The 20,610-nt window shown below is 36.8% G+C and overlaps 1 protein-coding gene across 1 annotated transcript in view; it reads left to right on the forward strand.

The window, feature by feature from the left end:
- The window catches only part of SNX24 (sorting nexin 24), a 95,015-nt gene that overhangs the window by 54,464 nt on the left and 19,941 nt on the right, over positions 1-20,610 (forward strand). The window contains exon 3 of the mRNA XM_049795899.1: positions 1,127-1,231. Coding sequence (XP_049651856.1) covers positions 1,127-1,231 — 105 coding nt within the window. The remainder of the gene's footprint in view (positions 1-1,126; positions 1,232-20,610) is intronic.

The raw sequence follows: 20,610 nt of genomic DNA on the forward strand, positions 1-20,610 counted from the left end.
TGTTTTGGTGGGTTGCTTTTTTCACTTCACGTTTAATTGTAATTTAGCACTATTAAGGAAGTTGCAAAATGTTTCCACAGCAATTGAGGTGTCCTTGCTGCAGCTTCGTTACTTGTGATTGTAGAGACGTTGATATGTTGGCACTGCTTTTTCCTATAGTGACATCTCAGCAAGCTCAAAGATGAAATGTAAATTCTCAGCCTCCCATGGGTATGCATGTCAAAGTCAATTTTGAGTTTCTTTTCTTGCATTCCTTGCCTCGGATTTACTCAGAGGCAATATCCAACAGAAGGAATGTCTAATGTCACCTTCTATTAAATTGCAGTGGAGTGTATTCCAGTTATTATTTTTGCTCTGTAGTTTTGAGGAAAACAGTCATAATTTTTGGTTTTGGAAAAAAATGTTGCTCCAGCAAGAGGATTCTTAGTGTTGTCAGATTGTGTGCTTGTGTCTATGTATATGGAGTTGTGTATGCATATACACATTTCTGTATATATTTATAAAAGCTTTCCTGTGGGAATCTTTAGAAGAATAGTTATGGAGCTGTCTTGGAAATACATTCAGTGGCGATCTTGCTATTTCTGTGTATAAGATATTAAACACAACTGTCAATATCTTGGTGCAGTTTGAGAGCATGGATATTTTGCTGTCTTGATTGCCAGCTCCAGAGTTAGCTCTCCTCCCTGTATTTCTCCCACCTGTTCATAGTAGCCTAAATCTAGAGTTAGAAATCATCACAGGATTTTGCCACCGCACTTAGCAAGGTAGCGTCTGGTTACGTTGCGGTGACGTTGTGTGGTGTCATCCCAGGCTGGCTAACGGGGAGCTCATTTCAAGTATTCTCATGTAGTTGTTGCTGGTTTGTTTCAAGGCTGCTAGTCACAACAAATTGTTAGTAGGGTCTTCACTGTCCAGGGCAGCTAGACGTGGAGATTTTTAACTGCAGCCTGTAGGTATGAAGTCTGCTGTTACTTCCGTGAGCTGATGGTGAGTAACTTCATTGCCGTGTTGTTGTCCTTTATACGTGGTTATTTTACCTGTACTGCCTCATCTCTAACATAAACATGTTTACTTTAAAAGGATGCTATTATACTTTGTTTCTGTCTGCATTTCTTTTCATTTGCAGCTCAAGAAGTTCATAAGAACTCCAGAGATCCCTTCAAAGCATGTGAGAAACTGGGTCCCCAAGGTCCTGGAGCAGCGACGGCAAGGCTTGGAGTTGTACTTGCAGGTGAGTCTCTCTTAGCACTTTGAAAGTAAAAGCGGCATCCATTTTCAGAGTGGTAGTATCCAAAGCATTTGAAGGTATGTAGTGGGGTGTTTTACTGATAGGCAATTTTAGAGGTGGGAAATGAGCTGGATACTTACCAGCAGTGATGATTTCTGTTCACCTAGCAAGACTAGCAGCTAGAAATCCAGACTGTTTTGCATTTTTTCTTGATTCTGGCAAAAGGTGCTGACTGACTTTGGCGAACATACTAGTACCTCGTTTCCCTGTGCCTAAAATGGTGAAAATAATGTTATTCTTTCCACAGTTGTTGTGCCTGTGGAAAAATCAAAAGTATTGCAGAAGAGATCCAAGGAGGCTTTATTTAATTAATGTCTATTTAGACAGGCTAGGGAAGAATCAGCTCGTCAAATCCATATACCTCTACTGTATATGCCTGATTCTGAATTGTTCATCTAGTTGAAATACGCACCTGTCATCCCATATTCATCTCAGTTGGTTTGGAAACTTGCATTTGAAGTCCCAGATCCTACCTATTCGGGTTCTGATTTTGCTACAGGCTGTAAAAGGAGTCTTCAGGAATGACTCAGACATGTAGACATCTAAATATACCAGTGATAAATCCAAGGCTTTTTTTAATAAATGAAATTTCTACTCTCACCATGATTGCTTTAAAAATGCCCTCTGGTGTAGTTTCACAGCTGTTTCTCTGGTGACAAAGCCAGATTAAGGTATTCCTCTAGACATGTTCCCAGTTCACTGCACCTTCAGCTGTACTGAACAGCAAGTGCTGTTTTATTGAAGGGGGATCATAGAAATGATCTGAGTCAAAAAAGAATTGTTTTGAGAGAAACACAAGAGTGAGAGTATTCTATTTTTACTCAGATCAGAGTAGTAAAAATAGTAAAAATTTCAGAGCTCTGATTTATGTCATCATCCACAGTTGCAGTGGCACAACTGAAAGAATCATGAACTGCAAAGTGACAGACAGTGAGCTGCATTCATAGAAAAAAGATGGTAACCTGCACTGCTCAGGAACCTCCCTGATTCTCAGGAAGATTTGTAAAAGAAAACTGCTTAGGGAGGAGAACAAAATCATAGTGTGACACAAGACAGTATTACTTCTGACATTAAGCTTTTTAAAAGAAATTTGGAAATGAGGAGGAAAGCACAGCCTGGATTTTGTTCTGAGACATAAGGAGCGTTTCAGGCAACATAGTTTATTTTTTATTTTTAAATATTTAGTTGATGATGTTAAATTAAAAAAACTAATCCTTTTCTTCCTTCTTGCTCTGTGATAGTTATAGCATCTTTGTCATCTAAAAATTACATTTATTGTGTGGGTGAAAAATATTGCTGTTGGAGAGACTTTGGTTTTGAGAAGGAGTAGGGCCTCTTTGGTTTTGATGGTGATTAGCACAGCTTGCTCCATCATCAATATGTTTTTCTCTAACAGCCATTTGCTGTGAATTTTTTATTTTTTTCCGATTTTCATACAGCTGTCTTTTGGAGGATATCACTAATAAGGCACATGTACCAATTTCTTTTATGAGGTTGATTTTGTTAAAAAGATACAGGGGTAAATTGGTTAGCACTTTTTAATTGCTGATAAACTTTAAAAGAACATCTCCCCCTACTGGAAAAGTTAGTCAACTCTTGTTCTTGTAACAGCCTTGTACATTTAATTAACTTTTCACCTCTTCGATCACCATTGGCTATCATAGGAACATGCAATGGTTTAGGTTGGAAGGGAGTGCTGAACACCATCTGATTAAAACATGACAAGCGTCTAAGCTGCATCTATACTGATGTGCATACTGAATTAAAACAAGAGCAAAAGTCATTAATATTCTTGTCAAAGTCGTTAATTTTTGTTTCTGCTAATAGAAAGCAGAACTAATCATCAGTGAAATTTTAACTTTTCAAATAATAAGAGCCTGATTTTAGATAATTAAAAGTTCATATTAAGGCACTTCAGTTATCAGAAGGTTTTTAATAGTGCCAGGCATTTTCCAAGACACAGTGTAGGAATGTGCTACAATTTCAGAAGACATGATCAGTTTTTAATTTAACAGCATGTGTATAAAATATTGCAAACATATTTTCAGGTGATACTAATGAGACTTAATCTGGAAGAGCAGTTTGGCTACTACCATCACTAGTCAGTGGTGGTACTAGTAGCCAGACATTTGTGCAGCTGGTAAACTATCATGGAGTCATGGTAGTCGTTAACTGTTTTTTCAAAACCAGCCAGAATCTCATGCAGAGATTGAGCGTTTAGACAGGTGTTACATTCAAATAATATGTTTTTTGCAATACATATTAATTTCTCATTATTGGACTTTGCACCTTGAAAACCTGTACAGGCAAGAAGTAACATGCCATACAGATAGCAGTCAAATACAGACCTGCATCTGACATGGTCTAATCATATCAGGTTCTGAATATATTTTCAATTAAATAGTCCTCTATAGTTAAATGCAGATAAAAATAATGATATGAAATTAGAATAGTAGAATCAGTCTGTATCAAGTAATAAAGAAAGCAAGAAATTCCCCTGTCTGAGCTGGAAAGTGCTGCAGTTGCCAGTACCTTGTTACTTCTTTGTGGCCTTTTCATGGTGAAACTGCCTCCTTAAATCCTTTCAGCACAGGTTATTTGTTTCTTGGAGTGGATGGACAGGAGCTCAGAAACATTGCATTACATCTTTCTGAAGAATAGCAAAATTATGAATAAATCAAATCTTATTAAATTATGAGATACAGATAGTCTTTTTCTTAAATTTATCAATATCCACTGTCAGCTAATATTCATCAGATGGCTTTATTTTTCTCTTGGTTTTGAAAGGTTGAGTGGGGATTTTTTTCTTGTTATAATAGACCAATTTTCATGGAATTGTGAAAGAATGATTTATCTATACTATTTTTAAGTGACTTTCATATTTTACAAGTTTGACCAGAATTTACAACTTACGTTTTTCATACTGTGGAACAATTGTCTAGTAAGCACTAGTATGCATAGTAATTCAACTGCATGTATAATAACACAGAGCCCTTGTGAATACTGAGAACAATCAACTGACTGACGAGAGGAAAGAAAGATTATGTTTAATTTATTAATGAGGAAACAGATGCAAAGATAAGTGAATGTCAGAGTGTGGCCCCAAACATTCAAGCAGATTAGTATGAAGCAATAAGCTGTTGCTCCTCTGCTGATCTGTGGTAACTGTCTTTCTGCATGATCATAATCTACAGCACACAGGACTTAAGTTGAGCTGGTTTCTCTTTGCTAAATAAGAAAATGCCTGTTACTGACAGTGGAAGATGACTAAACCAGCTTTAATTACCTTGCGGTGGCTATCAGCTAAGAGGTACTATAAATCAATTAGTGTGTGATATAAATTCTGGCTTAATAGTTACTGATTTCTATATCTGAGCTTGTAGCTTTTAATACAGCAGAGATGAGAATCCAGGTGGTTTTGATTTAAAATTTGCAAAATAAATCACTGGATTACACTACTGCTGACAAAATCTCTATGATAGTAGTATTAGATTGTAGCAAGATTTTTTAATTTCGCTATGATTTGTTTATGGCTATGAAATGTCTTCTCTTTATATGATTCCTGAAGAGTTTGGTGTTGAGAAAAGCTAGAAGAAACAGATTTGAGGTAGCTGGTTGTATAGAGGGCTTCTTATTTGAGAAGGGCTGCCAAGTGGACATGCACTGAAAGTCTGTTTGACTCCTGATAGTATGTTTGTGAGCCTGGAGAAATATGTTTGTTTGAGAGTACCAGAAGGTGAAGGTACATGCAGGAGATGATAGGGCAGACTGTTAATCAGCATTTAGCTTCTCAGTGGTGTTTGGTTGTTTTTTTAAATCCACTGTATAATCTTGGACTGGCTGTTTATCACGAAGCAATACAGAAATATAGTCCGCTTTGGAAGTGTATTTAAAGGAGTTATAGATCACTTGAAATACTCCCTCTTGCACAATTATTATTGTATATGAGTTCAGTAAGTCATCTTGTGGATGGACCAACTGAACAGGTAGTTGGGGTTTTATTTTGGACATTGAAAACATTGCTGGGATTCCTAAGGGCAGCACTGAGGGACATTATCTAATTGGTTATCGAAGTGGCTGCAGCTGTGTTGTCAATCTGATCAGTATTTGTTACAAATAGATTTTATATGATGTACTTTTGGAGGAGCCGTTTTTATGGAGCTTATTTCCAGTGAATTGGTAATGGGGAAGAATTTGATCTAGCCACCTGCTCTCTACTGATTTGGAGTTAGGTCATATCCTTGTCCCAGCAATCTGACACTGGATGTTATTGCCATCCAGTCTCTCTGCCCCAGGGACGTGCCCTTTGACAGGTCTGCCTTTTAAAGTTCAATGGAATAGATATTTTTTAACCCCCTTGGGCAGAAGAAATCTCATCATTTGCTGATATCATCAGTCCAACAAGATAACGGGCATCGTTAACAGAATTCACTGTGAAATGGCACCCACACCTCAGCATGAGTCTGTATAGCTGCTGCTAGTCTTCACTGACATGATTTAGTTATGGAGAGAGATTTTGGAGGAGGCCTATATTTTTGATGAGCTTCAGGATACTAACTCTTTTCTTGTGGTCTGGGTGACCTGAAGAAATTCTTCTGACTGGCAAGATTCTAATAAAAAACAGAGGGCTGTAAACCTTCTGAGCTGCTCTGTATGTATGTAGGATCTGTATGTATGTGTGTCTCTAACCAAAGTTAATATGTAGAGCTAATATTTCTCTCTCAGCTGAGGTCAAGAAAACATATTTGCCTTTTATTTATTCTTGAACTTTTTACAAAAAGAACAGTCCTGATTCCTGGAGATAAGATTGGTTAAAGTGCTGCTTGGCTGTGAGACTTGAAGACTTGATGAACTTGAACATTCCAAAAGTTTCAGGAATCCAAATCTTCAAAATAAATTATGGAGTTTATGAAACTGGACGAGAGATTTGTTTTCCATTTAAGGAAATAATCTGGAGATCTGAGAAGCACTTTGACCTATATTTCAGTATTCTTCAAAATGCAGTTCTCTTTAAAAATATTTTAACTACCAATCTTTCCTGAAAAAAGATAAATAAAACTATATCTGTTATGACTTTGTTCTTAAAGTAGAATCCAATCCTATACTCCTTAGCTGTCTTAATTTCCAGCAGGGTGGAGTTAGGAAAACAGTGGATGGGGTGATGAATAATATGTAGTTGCTTTATGAGTAAGTTAATCAGAAGTATAAAGGAGAAAATCTCCCATTATTATATTGCAATTTTTTACTCTTTTTTGGGGAACAGTTCAACAGCAACTGCAAAACAATGAAGACAAATGAACTACTTCTGCAGTTAGTGACTGCAGAAGAAAAACCATCTTACAGAAGATTTGGCTCAACGTGTCATTTCTTCATGGGCCATGACGATTTTCTTTTAACTACTTCAATAACTGTTGATAGTAAAATCCTTGTGGTGAAGTTTAAATAAATAAATAAATAGCCTTTTCTGACTGGACAATGCGTATGAGCAAATCAATAAGTCTGGATAGAAGGATTAAATAACCTTCCCTAGCCCCAGAAAAAAACCTTCTGATTTTAGTCATCAATCCAAATTGTATTCTAAAGCTTTTGAACTGTCTTCCTTTAAGTTGATCTAGTTGTGTGCTGTTGCTTCATAGAAGTTTTAGATTCAATTTAAAAAATTAAAATACTGAGAGGATCTTTTTGTTTATTTGGTAACACTGTTGCAGAGCATTTCAGAGCTAATACAGTGTTTCATATTGCAACTGAGGATAAGAATCTTTTGCTTTCTTAGTCAGTCATTGCCCCTTTTCACTATCATTCTGGGGAGTGAAATAATTTGATTTCTCAGGCTTTTTTATCTAATTGTGAAGAAAAGGAGTTTTCCATCACCCAGTGGGAGGTTTCATTAGTTCTTCACTGCTTAACTGATTCAATTTCTGTTGGCCTCTTGCTATTCTAACAAGGAGGAATGTGAACTCAAGTCATTTATAACCTTGTCCATCCTCAAAAAGACTGGAGAAGGCTCTGCTCTAAGAAAAGCCCTCTAGACTCCTGATGCCAGTCTGCAAGTACTCCACATTGTGCATTGGCTAGAGCTTTGCTTTTCCATAGCCAAACACTACCCTGTAACTGTAGCTGAAATACTGCTTCACAGCTGTCTTGGCTGGAGTAAGATCAGAAAGTGGGGAAAACAAATCCTTGGTGATGCACAGGATTTTTCAGTTTTTTCTTTTCTCTTTGTGAATTGGAGGAAAAAAGTGTCCCATGGTAGTATATAAAAGTCAGCCTGAGCTCTGCTAGGCGGAACGAAAGCTAGGATTTTATATAAAGACAGGGAGATCTTGGTTTGTGGGTTGGTTGAAGCTCATGTAGTTCTCTGGGATCAGAAGTAATCTGTAAGTGCTTTCCAAATGGAACAGTTCTTGACATTCCATTATCAATATTAAAGAAGAAAAAAATGTAATGTCTGTAGAGGTAGACGGTTTTGAACCAGTGCTGTTGGAGCTGTATAGAAATATTGAGATCTCTGCGTGTGATATGTACATTTTTATGAGATGTGTGATACGTGTACTTTTATGATACATTCATTTGCTTTTGCCCAATGAAAATAAATCAAGTTGGTTACTATTTAATTCTGGAAATGTAATGGCAAAATGATCTTAGAACTATTCAATGATAGTTCAGCTATTCAAATTTTATTTCTGTGCAGTTCACATTCATCACATTTATGTACTCTGTCAATGTTAATATTCGTTACAATTGTTCTTCCTTTATAGTCTCAGAAATGCACTCTGTGTCAAGCATTTAGTTATTCCTGTATACCTGTGTGTCTTTGCCAAAGGGTGTTGTGAATGCAAAATTTTAAATTGGTTCAAGGGAAGACTGGAAAGGTTCATGGAAGAGAAGTTTATATCAAGCATAGAAGGTCCTCAAGCTGGAAATAACTATTGAGGCTGCTAGAGTATTGAAAGAAATTGTCTCATATGTTACTCTTGCTCATTTATACTCTTCCTTGGCATTCATTTATAGCCATTTTTGGAGACAGGATACAGTGCTAAATGGACTTTTGGTCTGAACCTTTCTTATATAGTCTTTAAATTAATTAAACACATACTTGTGCTTCAGCTTGTTATTAGATTTGATTAAACATTAATGTGTTTTCATGAACTGAGCCCTGTATGTATCATGAACACTATTCTTAAAAGAAAAAAGATGGAATCATATGGCTCAGAAGACACGGGGTTGAATCATGTTGATATAATGAAGATGTATGCAGGTCAGATGCCACTGTGCAAAGCAGCTTGTAAAGGCTAATGCCTTTTAAGACCAAATGCTTTACACATAGGAGGTAAGTGGCTGTATATTTAAAAGCTGAACTCAGAGGAAGAAATTTTAAGCTGTAAAACTTTTGTGGAAAATGTGGGTCTATTTTTGTTCTTCTCCACCTTATTCTGTGCATGCCTGACCTGTGGCGTTTTTCCTACTAGGCTTCTGTTTAACCATACCCCATATCTGAGAGCAGGAGCTGGATAGAAATCACTTTGACTTCCTTCTTTCATTCATTAACCACCAGAAAGATTTCTGTGGAGGCAGTCCTTCCCTTTATCCTATGTACACATTCGCTGTTGGGATCTATTTCTAACTAATTTAAGACCAAATTGGCTTATTTGCAGAAAAAAAAAATTCCCATCAAGTCCAGAACAGATGCTTATCTTCCCGATTGCTGTTTCTGGAAACCAGTTTTGTTTTAAATTCAGGTGAATACATTGGGAATGAGCCTAGCCTTAGAAAGTTTCAAGCAAACATTGGATACAGTGAAATAAGATTTAACTGATGTTTTGCTGGAAAGTCTGTTGAATCACCCACATCTATTAATCACATTGAAAATTCTCTCCATTATCCAAAATTATTCAGTGTCTTCATTCTCTAACTCCATTTAGTCTGCAGTAATCAAGGTTGAACTGTACCTGTAAGGAGCTCTAAAAGAAATGGTATGATAAGTATAAAAAGACAAGATGTTCTTTGTCCTCATTAAAGATTGTGAGCAGAGTGTTAAATAATATTAATGGCTGGGATTGTCAGTACTTAACAGTACTTTCCTAGTACAAGTGATTTTATTGATCGATACAGTCTCAATGTAACAGGGCAGATTATTCTACTGATTTTATCGAAACCTTAACTAAGTTTGTTAGTGTACCACATATCTTTAAATAGATCTAGATGATGATGTAGATTAAGAAAAGCAGACCACCATCCATCTTTTTTTGATCGGTTAATAACTTAAATCCATCATTGCTGCGACCAGCTTTTTTAAGATTCTGTTGTGCATACATCTTTCTTTCTAAAACCAGATACATAGCTGGTTTTAGGTGGCTGTGGATTTTAAAGAAGTGTGCTTGACACATGGAGGATTGCATATTTATTAAGAATAGGCAGAAAGCAAGAGAAAATGGGAAAGCAAAATAATTCTGTAGATAATTTAAAGGAGAGCCATTTATTAAGAGTGTCTGTTTGCAGAGGTGTTCCCTGCAGAAATATTCCAAGCATTTTTCAAGTATTCTTAGGAAAATTACCTGGTTTATGTTTTAAGAGTTACATTTTTTGCTTTTCAAGTGGTGCTGCATTATGGTTTATGATTCATATTTTTTCCTTCATCTTCAATAATCTGTTTGGTTTTTGTATATAGAATTGTGCTGCATGAACTTCTCTCTCATTTCACTTTTACATGTTAGAGCTCATCAAAATAAATTTTGCTGGGTTAAAAGCAGAATTTATGTTAGAAGCATGACGGGTTTAGAAAATGTCTAAGTCCTCGTTCTCTTTTCTTTATACTGTATATCATAACGGTATTGTATCACATACTTTTGCCCAAGTTAAGATGAACATTGAATTGTACTAATTGTGCATTTCTATACAGTGAGAAATGGTCTCTGTCATGACCTGCATATGCTCAGAACAACTGTAAGATATTTTAAGAGGAGGGAGAAAGAAATTAAGTTCTTTGCCTAAGATGTCACAGCCTGTTAAAGCAGAACTAGGGATATTAAAATTCGAGTATTGGTGCATTGCTGTAGTCACTATAGTCTGCTGATGGCCAGTTGTTCTAATAGCCATGATTCCTTCTAGAGCAATACAAAGTGTGAGATACTTATTTAATTTAGCCATGATGAAAGAAAAAATGGTCACCTTCCTTATCTTGAAAGCAACTCTTCATTTGATATGTAAGCATTAAATTTTCTTTTTCCTTAATAAATGTTTAATAGATTTTCTTGAGCTTGTTGGGGGCATGGGGTAAAGTCAAACAATTTTTGTCCATTATAGTAAAGGAAGGAAGGAGGGAACTGTAATTCCTGCAAAGAGTCTTTATTATCACCACCTGATGTATGGTAGAAAGACTTGGTTTCCCCCATCTTTTTACTCAGTCTACAGCATTTTAAACATAGTTTCGTTTCCTACTCTGTGTTGTTTTACATATATTTTTTGGTGTGCAAATAAGTATTGCTTTTTTAAATTGGCCTTTCAAGGCAAGTTAAGTCTTAGGGGCTTTTTCTTCAAAATTAATCTGTAATTGTACTTAATGAATTGCCAATGAAGGGAAAAACTTATTTTCTAGTGAAAGAGTATTTTATTATTGCATGTGTAGTGCAACACACTGTTCTGTTAAGGTTATTCAGTAGTGTACAGCACTAAATTAGCATGTAGTTTAGACCTAGAGCTAGCAAATCATTGCCTTTATGCAATCTGATAGTATTCTTTTGCCTACACTTGTTGTGTGACTGAAGACCAATCATTAATATTCTTTATGCACTTATAAACTGCACATGAGGGCTGGGGAAAAAAGTTCATGAAGAGGTGAACAATTTTGTCTTTATAGCAGGATCTGAATTTGCACATAAGACACAGGCCACATTTGGAGGTGAGAGGAAGAAAACTAAATAGTGAATATATGCTGAGTAACTGAACACCATCCATTTTGTGCTTTTGATGAAGAACTGATTGTGGGGGAAAAAGTAGTATGGGATCATACTACATAGGTAAACAACATTATATAAATCCTTACCCATAAGGAAGCTGAGTTAAAGTCTGATTGATACTTAACCTGACTTCTTCACTTTGAAGTGTGCCATAATAACTTTAAAGGTTTTATCTAACATTATTTGTATCATTTAGTGTAGACCATTCTGAAAGGACAGAAAAAAAACAACAACAAAAAACAAACAAACAAACAAAAAGCAACCAAAAAAATCCCCCACAAACTGTGGACCTAAACACGGGGTTTTACCAGAAAGATACTGAATTAAATAAGCAGTAATTCTTGAGCTTCTACTTTAAAGATGTTGCAAGGAAAAAGCACAGGAACAGAAAAATTCTTTTCAAGAAGAGCTGCTTAAGCAAGAAGAGCTATTCCATAGTAGCTAAGAGAGGTGAGCAGAGGAGGAGATGACTAGTCTTCCTCAGATTGGTTGTGTGAAGGTGGTCAGTGAGCCTTCTCCTTTGGTGCTGCAGTAAATTGGACTCTCCTGCATTAGATACAATTCCCTTGTGTGTGTTCCCTTTTCTTGGCTTTTATGCAATCTTGCACGTCTCCTTTCTAAAGGATATGTTGAAGGATTTCAGAGTGAACTAAGGGGAGAAGGTCCTGTGCTCATGGGTAGCCTAGGAGAGTAACAAATGCTTGTTATCTTCTGCTAACATCTATCTCCACACACATCAGCACTGCTTGCCTTTATTTTTATTTTCACCTGCTTATTGTCCCTGTAATCTGAATAGAATACTGATTTAGTTAAGTGTAAAAAAGCTTATTTTACTGAAACTGTTAATTGTACAATGTTTTGACTCAGGCAGACTTGAATTTCAGTGGAGGTTCATTTACAAGCAAATATGCATTACTGCATGATGCCTAAATTTATAATTCAGGTATGGATTTTTCCTGTTGACTTTAAAAACATGGACATTAAAATAAGAAACTTTCATAGAGTTTCTTATGATAAATACGATGAATTATATATAAGAAAGTCTTCAAGAAGTATTGATATACAAATTGAGTTCTGTGACGCAGTTTATTCTTTTTAATTTCTCATAACTATCATTGTCTTTATCTAATATACTTTTTCTTCTGTAGATGGAAAAAGTTTGCAGAAATAAAGCATGAAGTAGAAGTAGAACCTTTAATTTCATTAGGCATGTTGTAACTGGTGAAGATTAATGTATATATCTCTTGCTAATTCTTTTCAATTACTCAGTTCATATAAATTCCCAAACCTTGTTAATTATGCTGAAGTCAAGTGGTAATTTTTAACAGTATTTCCACAGCAAGGGAATTTTCCTGGTCTAACCTTGCCCTCCTGTAGAAACTCTCAGCAGATTAGGCATTCTGACTCTAGTCCATTCATTTTCAGCACAAGCCTAATTGCTGCCGACTGCCTGCCACAGGTACCCTGGTTATCGTGCATTTAAGGGATGCAGGTTCTTCTGAGAACAAATAAGGAAAGATTAATTGTTTGTTTTGTTCCATCCCAAGAGAAATGTGGGAGCTTAATCAAGAAAAATAATTTCTTCTGTTGATTTGGCTTATTTGTGGAAAGGGATAATTGTATAGAGGCAGGCATAGAGCTATGCATTTTGAAAGAAATTTTGCCATTTACCTACTTGGGAGGGAAAGATACAGCAAAATGAATGTAACACAGCATTGGAATTGATGGGGATGGTTCACATTTCTCATAGTAAGTAATTTGGCTGCTGGGCTTTTATTTGAACCAATATTGCTAGGTGGTATTGTCATTTGTTTTGTGTGCTTCTTTGGATATCTAATCAAGGAGACAATAGTAGGGGGAAAAACGCTTTTCCAAATTGTCCTTAATTGCTAGAGCACGAAGTGAGCTAAACACTCTGGTATTTCCAATTAAAGAACTTGTTTCCAGCAAGCGCCATTAAATCTATCTTTCCCAATCTGATAAATAAGCTATCAAAGAGTGGAACAGATTAATTGAGAGCAATTAGTTCAAAGCTCAGTATAACAGTCAGAGTAAACCAACGTTATCAATGAATGCAAATTCTACATAATGCAATAAGAAGCACTGATGCAACAAAATAGAGTTGAGAGTAACCACTAAGCACAAAGGAAAATTTTATCTGTGATACAGAAATTATTCTTGTTTGTTTCTCCTCACAAAAAAAGCACTAAAAGCCATTTCTTTTCAAGATCTCTGTTACAGGAATGTCAAATTTTATTTGACACCTTTGCTATGTACATTTCTCCTTCAACATGCTGGAGGAAATAACAAACATGGGAAAATCACAGATCCTACAATTCAGAGCTGATCACAAGATCTACTCCAATTGCATCTAAAGCTCAAGAAAGCCCTGCTTATACTACAACATTTGTGTTTGTTACTGTGTAGTAGATACGGTAATCTCTTAAGTGTGGTTTGCTTATGTTAATAACCAGTAACCCCTGCATTTGGTAGAGACAAACCCAGCACGTTTGATTTTGATTCCTCTTTAATACAGGTGGGTGTCCCTAATGATAGGTATCTAGACATTTTTGATGGGTGTTCCTTTCTTCCAGCTGTCTGTGCATGCCAAATGGTATTGACGCACATGGTGTGAGCATCATTCAGCACATGGATCCTCTGGATATTTCCCTTAATGACAAACCGTAGGAAAACCACCTGGATACTCCCTTTAAGTGCCAGCCTTTCCCCTTTTGAGAATGAGTGCATCAGCATGAGGAGAAAGCCTCTCTGTCACCTTAGATATTGAAATAAATTTATAGGCTTTGAGTATTAGTATGTTCAAAAAAAGTATTGCACGTTGGTTGAGTTGTTGATGTTTGTTGCATATATAAGGCTTTGGAGTAATGTGCTCCATCAAGAAGGCGGCAGGAGAGGATACGCATAGTCTGTTACACACTAAACAGACTAATTTCTAAGTCAGTTTTTACAGAACTACCTTGGCTAGGTAAGTTGTATCACTGCTGTGTGTGTTGTCATCACTCACATAAACTGACAGCACAAATATACCAGCTGCCACAGCTTTTAAAACTGTGCTCTTAGGACCGCAGTTTGTGCGGTGCATCCCTGGCCTTTACAGCAGTGATGTGGCTGGAGTCTGCTTTTGTAGAATTACAGTTTCAAAATGGTTGGATAAAAATCTTATTTCTTATGCTGTTGCAACCCACTGGGTATGTCTGTTCTAGGAAAATGAAAAGGTCAGTGATAACTTTCCCAATAAAACATTCTGAGAAAATGTCATTCCAGTTATGTGTATCTGACTGGGGGAGTTCATCCTCCATTTTTCGAGCGTCAGGGTTTTTTTATTTCCAGAATATCATCATCAGTAGGGAAATACAGCATTCATAACTGTGATAGTATGGTGTCATATCAGCTCATGAGCTGATGATAACAGACATGCTGCAACAGACGTAGGTAGCACTTTGAACACAGGTCATTTACAGTATTTTTCTTTATATCCTTGCTGGCAAGTCACTAGGAGATCACAGTTGTATTTTGAGTAACTGTGGTTTTCTGAGCAGCTTCCCTGTAATGTTGGCCTCTGGAAAATGTTCAGAATGTCCCCAGGAAACCATGAGGAAGATACACGAGTGAAACCTCTCCCAGTTTCTCCATATGTCAGGGCATCCAGACCTGCAAGCGTGCTTTTCAGTGTGGGATCCAGCTCTCATACCTGGTTCAGTGGAGAAGATTCCTAATGTAACATTTCAAAAGCACTCATAAAGCAACAGGAGATTATGAAGGAGCAATGACCACACACAGGATTCACAATCAGCAGTCTTGCAGCCACCAGCATTTAAGCAGCTGTCTTTACATTATCCCATCAGATCTTTCTCTGTGTATTTGGACTCACTCAAGGTCATGCAGCTATGCATGCTAATAGTTTTGAACAGCAGCAGTTGTATAACTTCAGGGTTAGGAAGCAGTTTGCTTTTTTATAATGACATTGTATTTATATACCATGCAATAGTGCTTACCTGCTTTACAGGTGGGCTTTTTAATAATTAATCAAATTCAGACAAGTTTAATCGTGCGACCTTAATTAGTTAGCCAACTTTAAATGCTGGACTGATGAAGACATGTACTGCAAGAGTAAGTTACGAGGGGTTATTGGGGACTTTTTGTAGTATTGGAAATAAAGGTTAGTGGGTTTTGTGGTGAATTTGTGCTCTAATGATGCAGGAGGCTGTTGTTAACTGTAGACTGATGCAGATACTCAGCAACAGTATTATTAATGTAAAAGTACAGCCAAGATTTCAGTGAAGAGGTCTAGCAGCCAGGCTTGGCATCTCAAAAAAAATTGAATGTGGCCAAAAAAATAAAAACGGAATCCCAATTACTCTAGTATGAGCAATTATTTTTGCCCAATTTTACAAAGTGGTGATGTTCACCGAGGAAGTCGGGGGGAAGTCCACCATCACACCATTGATTGATGCTGAGTTACGGGACCAGTCGAGAAGCTGGGATTGTAAATGTGTGGATGGAGACATATAAATTATTTTCCCTGTAGTATATTTACCAGTTATAACCAGCATGTTATCATTTTTGTATCTATATGTTATCTCAACCACCATGTTATCATTTTTATATCTATAGCAGATTCTTTCAACTTCATATGTCACTACCTATCTTCCCACCTTTTCTCATTTTGTTTTCTTTCCCCTGAAACTTCGTTTTGTGCCCTTGACTGGTTTATTCAGTCTATATAGCAGTCATAGTGTTGTCTTCTGATGATCATGTGTTGAAGGTCATCTCTGTGTCCAGTCAACAGAGAATGCAAGGTTTTTTGTAGACTTCAGTTCTACTATAAATCCTTCCTAAACCCTTATACTATATGCACATCTTCTCTGATTTTGGGGTACCACTTCTCCAGGCGTACTTGCACTGATGGAATACTCTCTTTTATTTGCTTATCAAGGAGTCTAGAGTCTGATTAAACTCTCCATACCACAGTGTTATAGTACTGCTCCCTCCTTTCATTGAGGCACCAAGAAATGTGACTTAAAAAAGCAATTTAACCTTAGGTTCAGATGCCAAGGCTTACTTGTAGAGTAAACCAGAGCCGTAGGGAACAGAATAACCGCAGGGAAGGAAGGGTGCCACACAGCCTTTTTGCAAATTATTCTTGCATGGGAAACCCAGAGACCAAGTATTTGTGCCAAAAATGAATAATAGATGTAAAGAAGATTGCTGTCTAAAGATGCCAGAATACATGACTCATGAATTCATGATTCTTGGTTTCAACCTCATTTGTGGACTTTACTGGCCAAAATTAAGTAGTTCTCCAGTTGCTGAGTAAGGAACATAAAGCAATTGCTAAGTGTGAAGATAAACTCAAAAACATGAGATCTATAGAGAGCAGGTTGGCATTCTTGAATATTTAAATGTTACGATAATTTTTAACAGAAATCCAGATAGCTGACTTCTGTTAGGGGGCTAACTTGTAATCTTGTTTCTCCTTTCTGGAGAAGTCATCCCTCTTTCAATAACAAGAATGTGGAGAGTTTTAGCCAAATCAGAACATTACCTGCAGAATTGCTATGCTGTGATAAATGCAGCCCTCTGACTGATGCTGCTTGTCTGCCATCAGCACAGAAGAAGTAAATAAGCATTCACTGACCAAGTTAGGATGGTCTCTTTTCACAAGTAATTGCATTGTTCCTCACCTTTATCAAGTACTCCCTTGCTAGTAAGTTTTGGGAGGGACAAGTGTCAAGGAACAGAACCATAATGAAGTACCTGCAATTGAGCAAGGATTACATTGCTCCGTTAATTCTGTAAAAACTTGTCAGTTTGCCACCCAAATAAATGCCTAGAGTGCGTAAAACATGGAGCAGAGTGACCTCTAGAAGAAAAATCAATGGCAATTCATATTTCATATGTCTATAATTGCTTGTGAGAGCATGGCAGCAGTTTGTTTATAACGCAGCTCGTTCTACTAGGGATTGTTTCCTGACTTTTTCTTCTTTTCAGTGGTGATGCCTCTCACGGATTGTGAATCACAGCCAGATGCAGCAACAGACAAGTTTTATTGGTGGTTATTTTTTATTATTCTTTTCACATTACTGTCTTCAGAATTGCTGCACCATGCTCTGTTTGAACCAGTGCACTAATCTATAGTCACAAGTAAATCGTGTTCAGAGTTGTTTCCTTGGAAGACTCCTGAAGCTGTTTTTTCCCTTCTTTTTAGTAGGCAAGGCTTTATCCTCTGTGAAGTTATCCATTTGCTAGTATTTTAACCATCAAACTGAATCCATTGTGTGGCCTTCATTTTTAAACAATTTGTCAGAGAGGCAAGGAATTCTCACAGTCTGCTAATTTAAAGGCAGAATTTTGAAAATATCTTTTTTCCCCCTGCTTTGCTTTGCTTTGTTTTTTTCATTTTTTTTAAGAAGCTGTTGTAAGATTTGTATCCCCACTGAGGACTGAGATGTCATAGGGATAGAGAAAATGCCGCTCACTTTATGGATTACTGTTAGGTCAACAAAACTTTGGCAGCATTGATTAACTTGACAGTGAGTACAGCAGTACATTTATCACTTATGGCTGTGCTGTAGAAAATCTAATAAGAGGCAAACAATTCCCTTTAGAGCAGTAACAGGTTCACTGTGGCTAACGGTGCATGCACTGGAAATTTCTGACTTTAAATTATACCCTTGCTGCTAGTTGGGTCATTGACTCAAAGCTACTGCACTTTCACTACTATGTTCTGTATTATTAATTTGATCAAAATTGTTTTGGCTTCTATAAATGTGATCAAACTGTCTATTGGAGTTCATAGAAACTAATAAGCATTTTTTAAGAAGGCATGCAGAAGGAGCTTGATCCAAGCTTCGTTATGTAGAAGGGGCAGCTGCCTGTTATAACTACAAATGTTTGGGGTCTTACAAGGTTATAAAAGAAAAATTTTGAACTCTTGCTTATAAATCTGCCTCTAATTCACAGATTTAAGTAAACCCAAACCTATCTTACATTTAGCAAGTTTCATTGGTTGGTCAGAAAGACTTTTTTCGTATGTGTAAATGTGTGCTTTGTTAATTACCAGTAATTACCTTAAAAATTCTATAGAAGTTATCTATAGATATGTTCTTCCATTTGTCTTGTTTTTTGTAAGAATTATGAGAATTGAACAACGAACAAGATATTTTCTGTCTCTCCTATGTATAAGTGCTGCTGCTTGACTGCAAGTTAGTGTTTGGTTCTAACCTGATTGTGAAATTATTTTGTATTCGGTATTGCTTCGTTTCACTTTAATAAATCTGTTCTGGAAGTCCATGACCACTACATTGGGAAGTGTCTTTGCATTGCAAATATAGAGAAAAACAGTATTTATTTTTTTTAAGTCTTGTACTTGGTTGTTCTCTTAAATAGAAGCCCTGCAGAAGATATTCTTTTACAGAAGTGCACTAAGCTTTTCTTCAGTTCAAATAACCAAAAGTGAGTAAAGGCCACGTACCTGAATACTTGTGTTTCTAGGTACAAGCAGGAGAGAACAATGAAGAAAATACAGTATTAAGTGCAAATCAGAACATACATTGTGCAACTGAATTTGTGGCTTTATCTTTGTGATATAATCTGCAAAACTGCTGATCAAATGAGGGAGTAGTTAATTTTTTTAAAATATTAGGATGTATGTCTCACTAGAGGGCCTTTGCAAGTAGCAACTGTTATTTCAAGTATTTTATGTTATTTTAGGAAACTGTTTAAATTGGAGGTTTTGTTCTGCAATATCTATAAAAATGATGTCGTTTTCTTTGTTGGGAGAGAAGTATTCTACTTGAAACAATTGTCAGGAGGCTTAATGTAATAAGGCAGTTTGTGGTCTGACTAAAAGAAACACTGTGCAAAAGAAATTCCCATAGCAGTTTGTTTTTAACAGAAAAACTGAGTTCACCTGAAACATAAATACATTGAAGACCAAGACTTAATAAGATAGAGCAGCTTTAGAAGGAAACAGAGTGGGTTGCTGTCCAAAGTATGTCTTGTAATGGCTACAATTTAACTGAGTATCTGTGTTAATGATAGTACAGCTCTATCAACAGCATAACAGCAGATTCTTTGCAACAAATGATCAGGCAAGCTGACATAAGTACCCTTTGCATAATGAGGGGGAAAGAAAACAGTTAAAATAGTACTTCCGTTTTCATTCTCCTTTTTTTAATTTGCAGGATAAAAGTTGTGTTTCTCACTCCCTTATTGCATTTTAGAGGCAGCAAGACACATTTCCTCACTTTTTCCTGGGTTCATACAATAAAGGAGTTAGCCTACTGCCTGCCTTACTGAACAGAGACCTGATATTGATTAACTATCACACTGGCATCAGAACTACTCTTAGGATTCAATTTTTTTGTTGTTTTGCATATTTTATTGATCAAAAGTGGTAAATGAGCATCAAGCGTGCAAGAAGACGATGAATTGTTTACTTGCATAAAATAACCTTTCAATAAGGGAAGATGCATTGCTCACACTTTTGGTGCTGTTCTGCTGCCCGAAGCAGATGGCATTCAGCTGCTATTGATTTGCTCCTATAGTTACACAGCAGCATGTAACAAGGCATGCTCATTTCTCTGAAAGAGAGGTGAGGTTTTTTGCCAGGGTGGCGGGAGTGAAAAAGGAAGGAAAGGACAGTGGGGTTTGGGGGTTGTATTGGGGTTGGGGTTTTTTGCAAGAAGAAACAGGGAAAACATTGCAACTTCGGTTAGTAGCTCTATGCAAACAAAAAGCAGGGTTTGTATGCTTGCAAAGAAAGGGAGGTACTTTGTCTAGTTCTAGCACTTCTGGTAACATTAATTCCCACTGCAGATTGAGTCCGTGCACAAGCAAGTACTTAAGATTGTAAAGAGCATCCAGGATTTAGCATCGCAGACTCTACACCGCACTTCTTAGCTGCTGTATTTTTTATTTATAGACGTTTTTTCCTACTTGTGTAAAGACTCTCGACTCCTTAGCAAGACAAAATCATACTGCAGTATGCTGGGCTTGATTCCACAAACAGTTTATTTCACTGATGAGTAGAGGATTTAATAATTTGGTGTTGGATCTCTCCTGTAATGGTGAGGGTGGGGGAGCAAGGAACAAAGAGAGCTTTCTCTGAAAGTTTATTTGAAAGGGTATTTAATGCAGAATTTTGGCATGAAGAAGATCTGTAATTATTTGGCAGATTTTCATGAAATGTAGATACATGATAGAAGAGGGTTTCAGTAAATAGAGCATAGGAATGGTAGTTCTAAGACAAAATATTTTAGATAATTTGAAGTCTTATTTCTGGAAGAGCAGTGTGGTGGGTGGTACTGAGAAGTGGGGTGCCGTCCTCAATCAGTCTGTTTT

This window comes from Accipiter gentilis, chromosome Z (assembly GCF_929443795.1).
Source record: "Accipiter gentilis chromosome Z, bAccGen1.1, whole genome shotgun sequence".
Taxonomy (NCBI): domain Eukaryota; kingdom Metazoa; phylum Chordata; class Aves; order Accipitriformes; family Accipitridae; genus Astur; species Astur gentilis.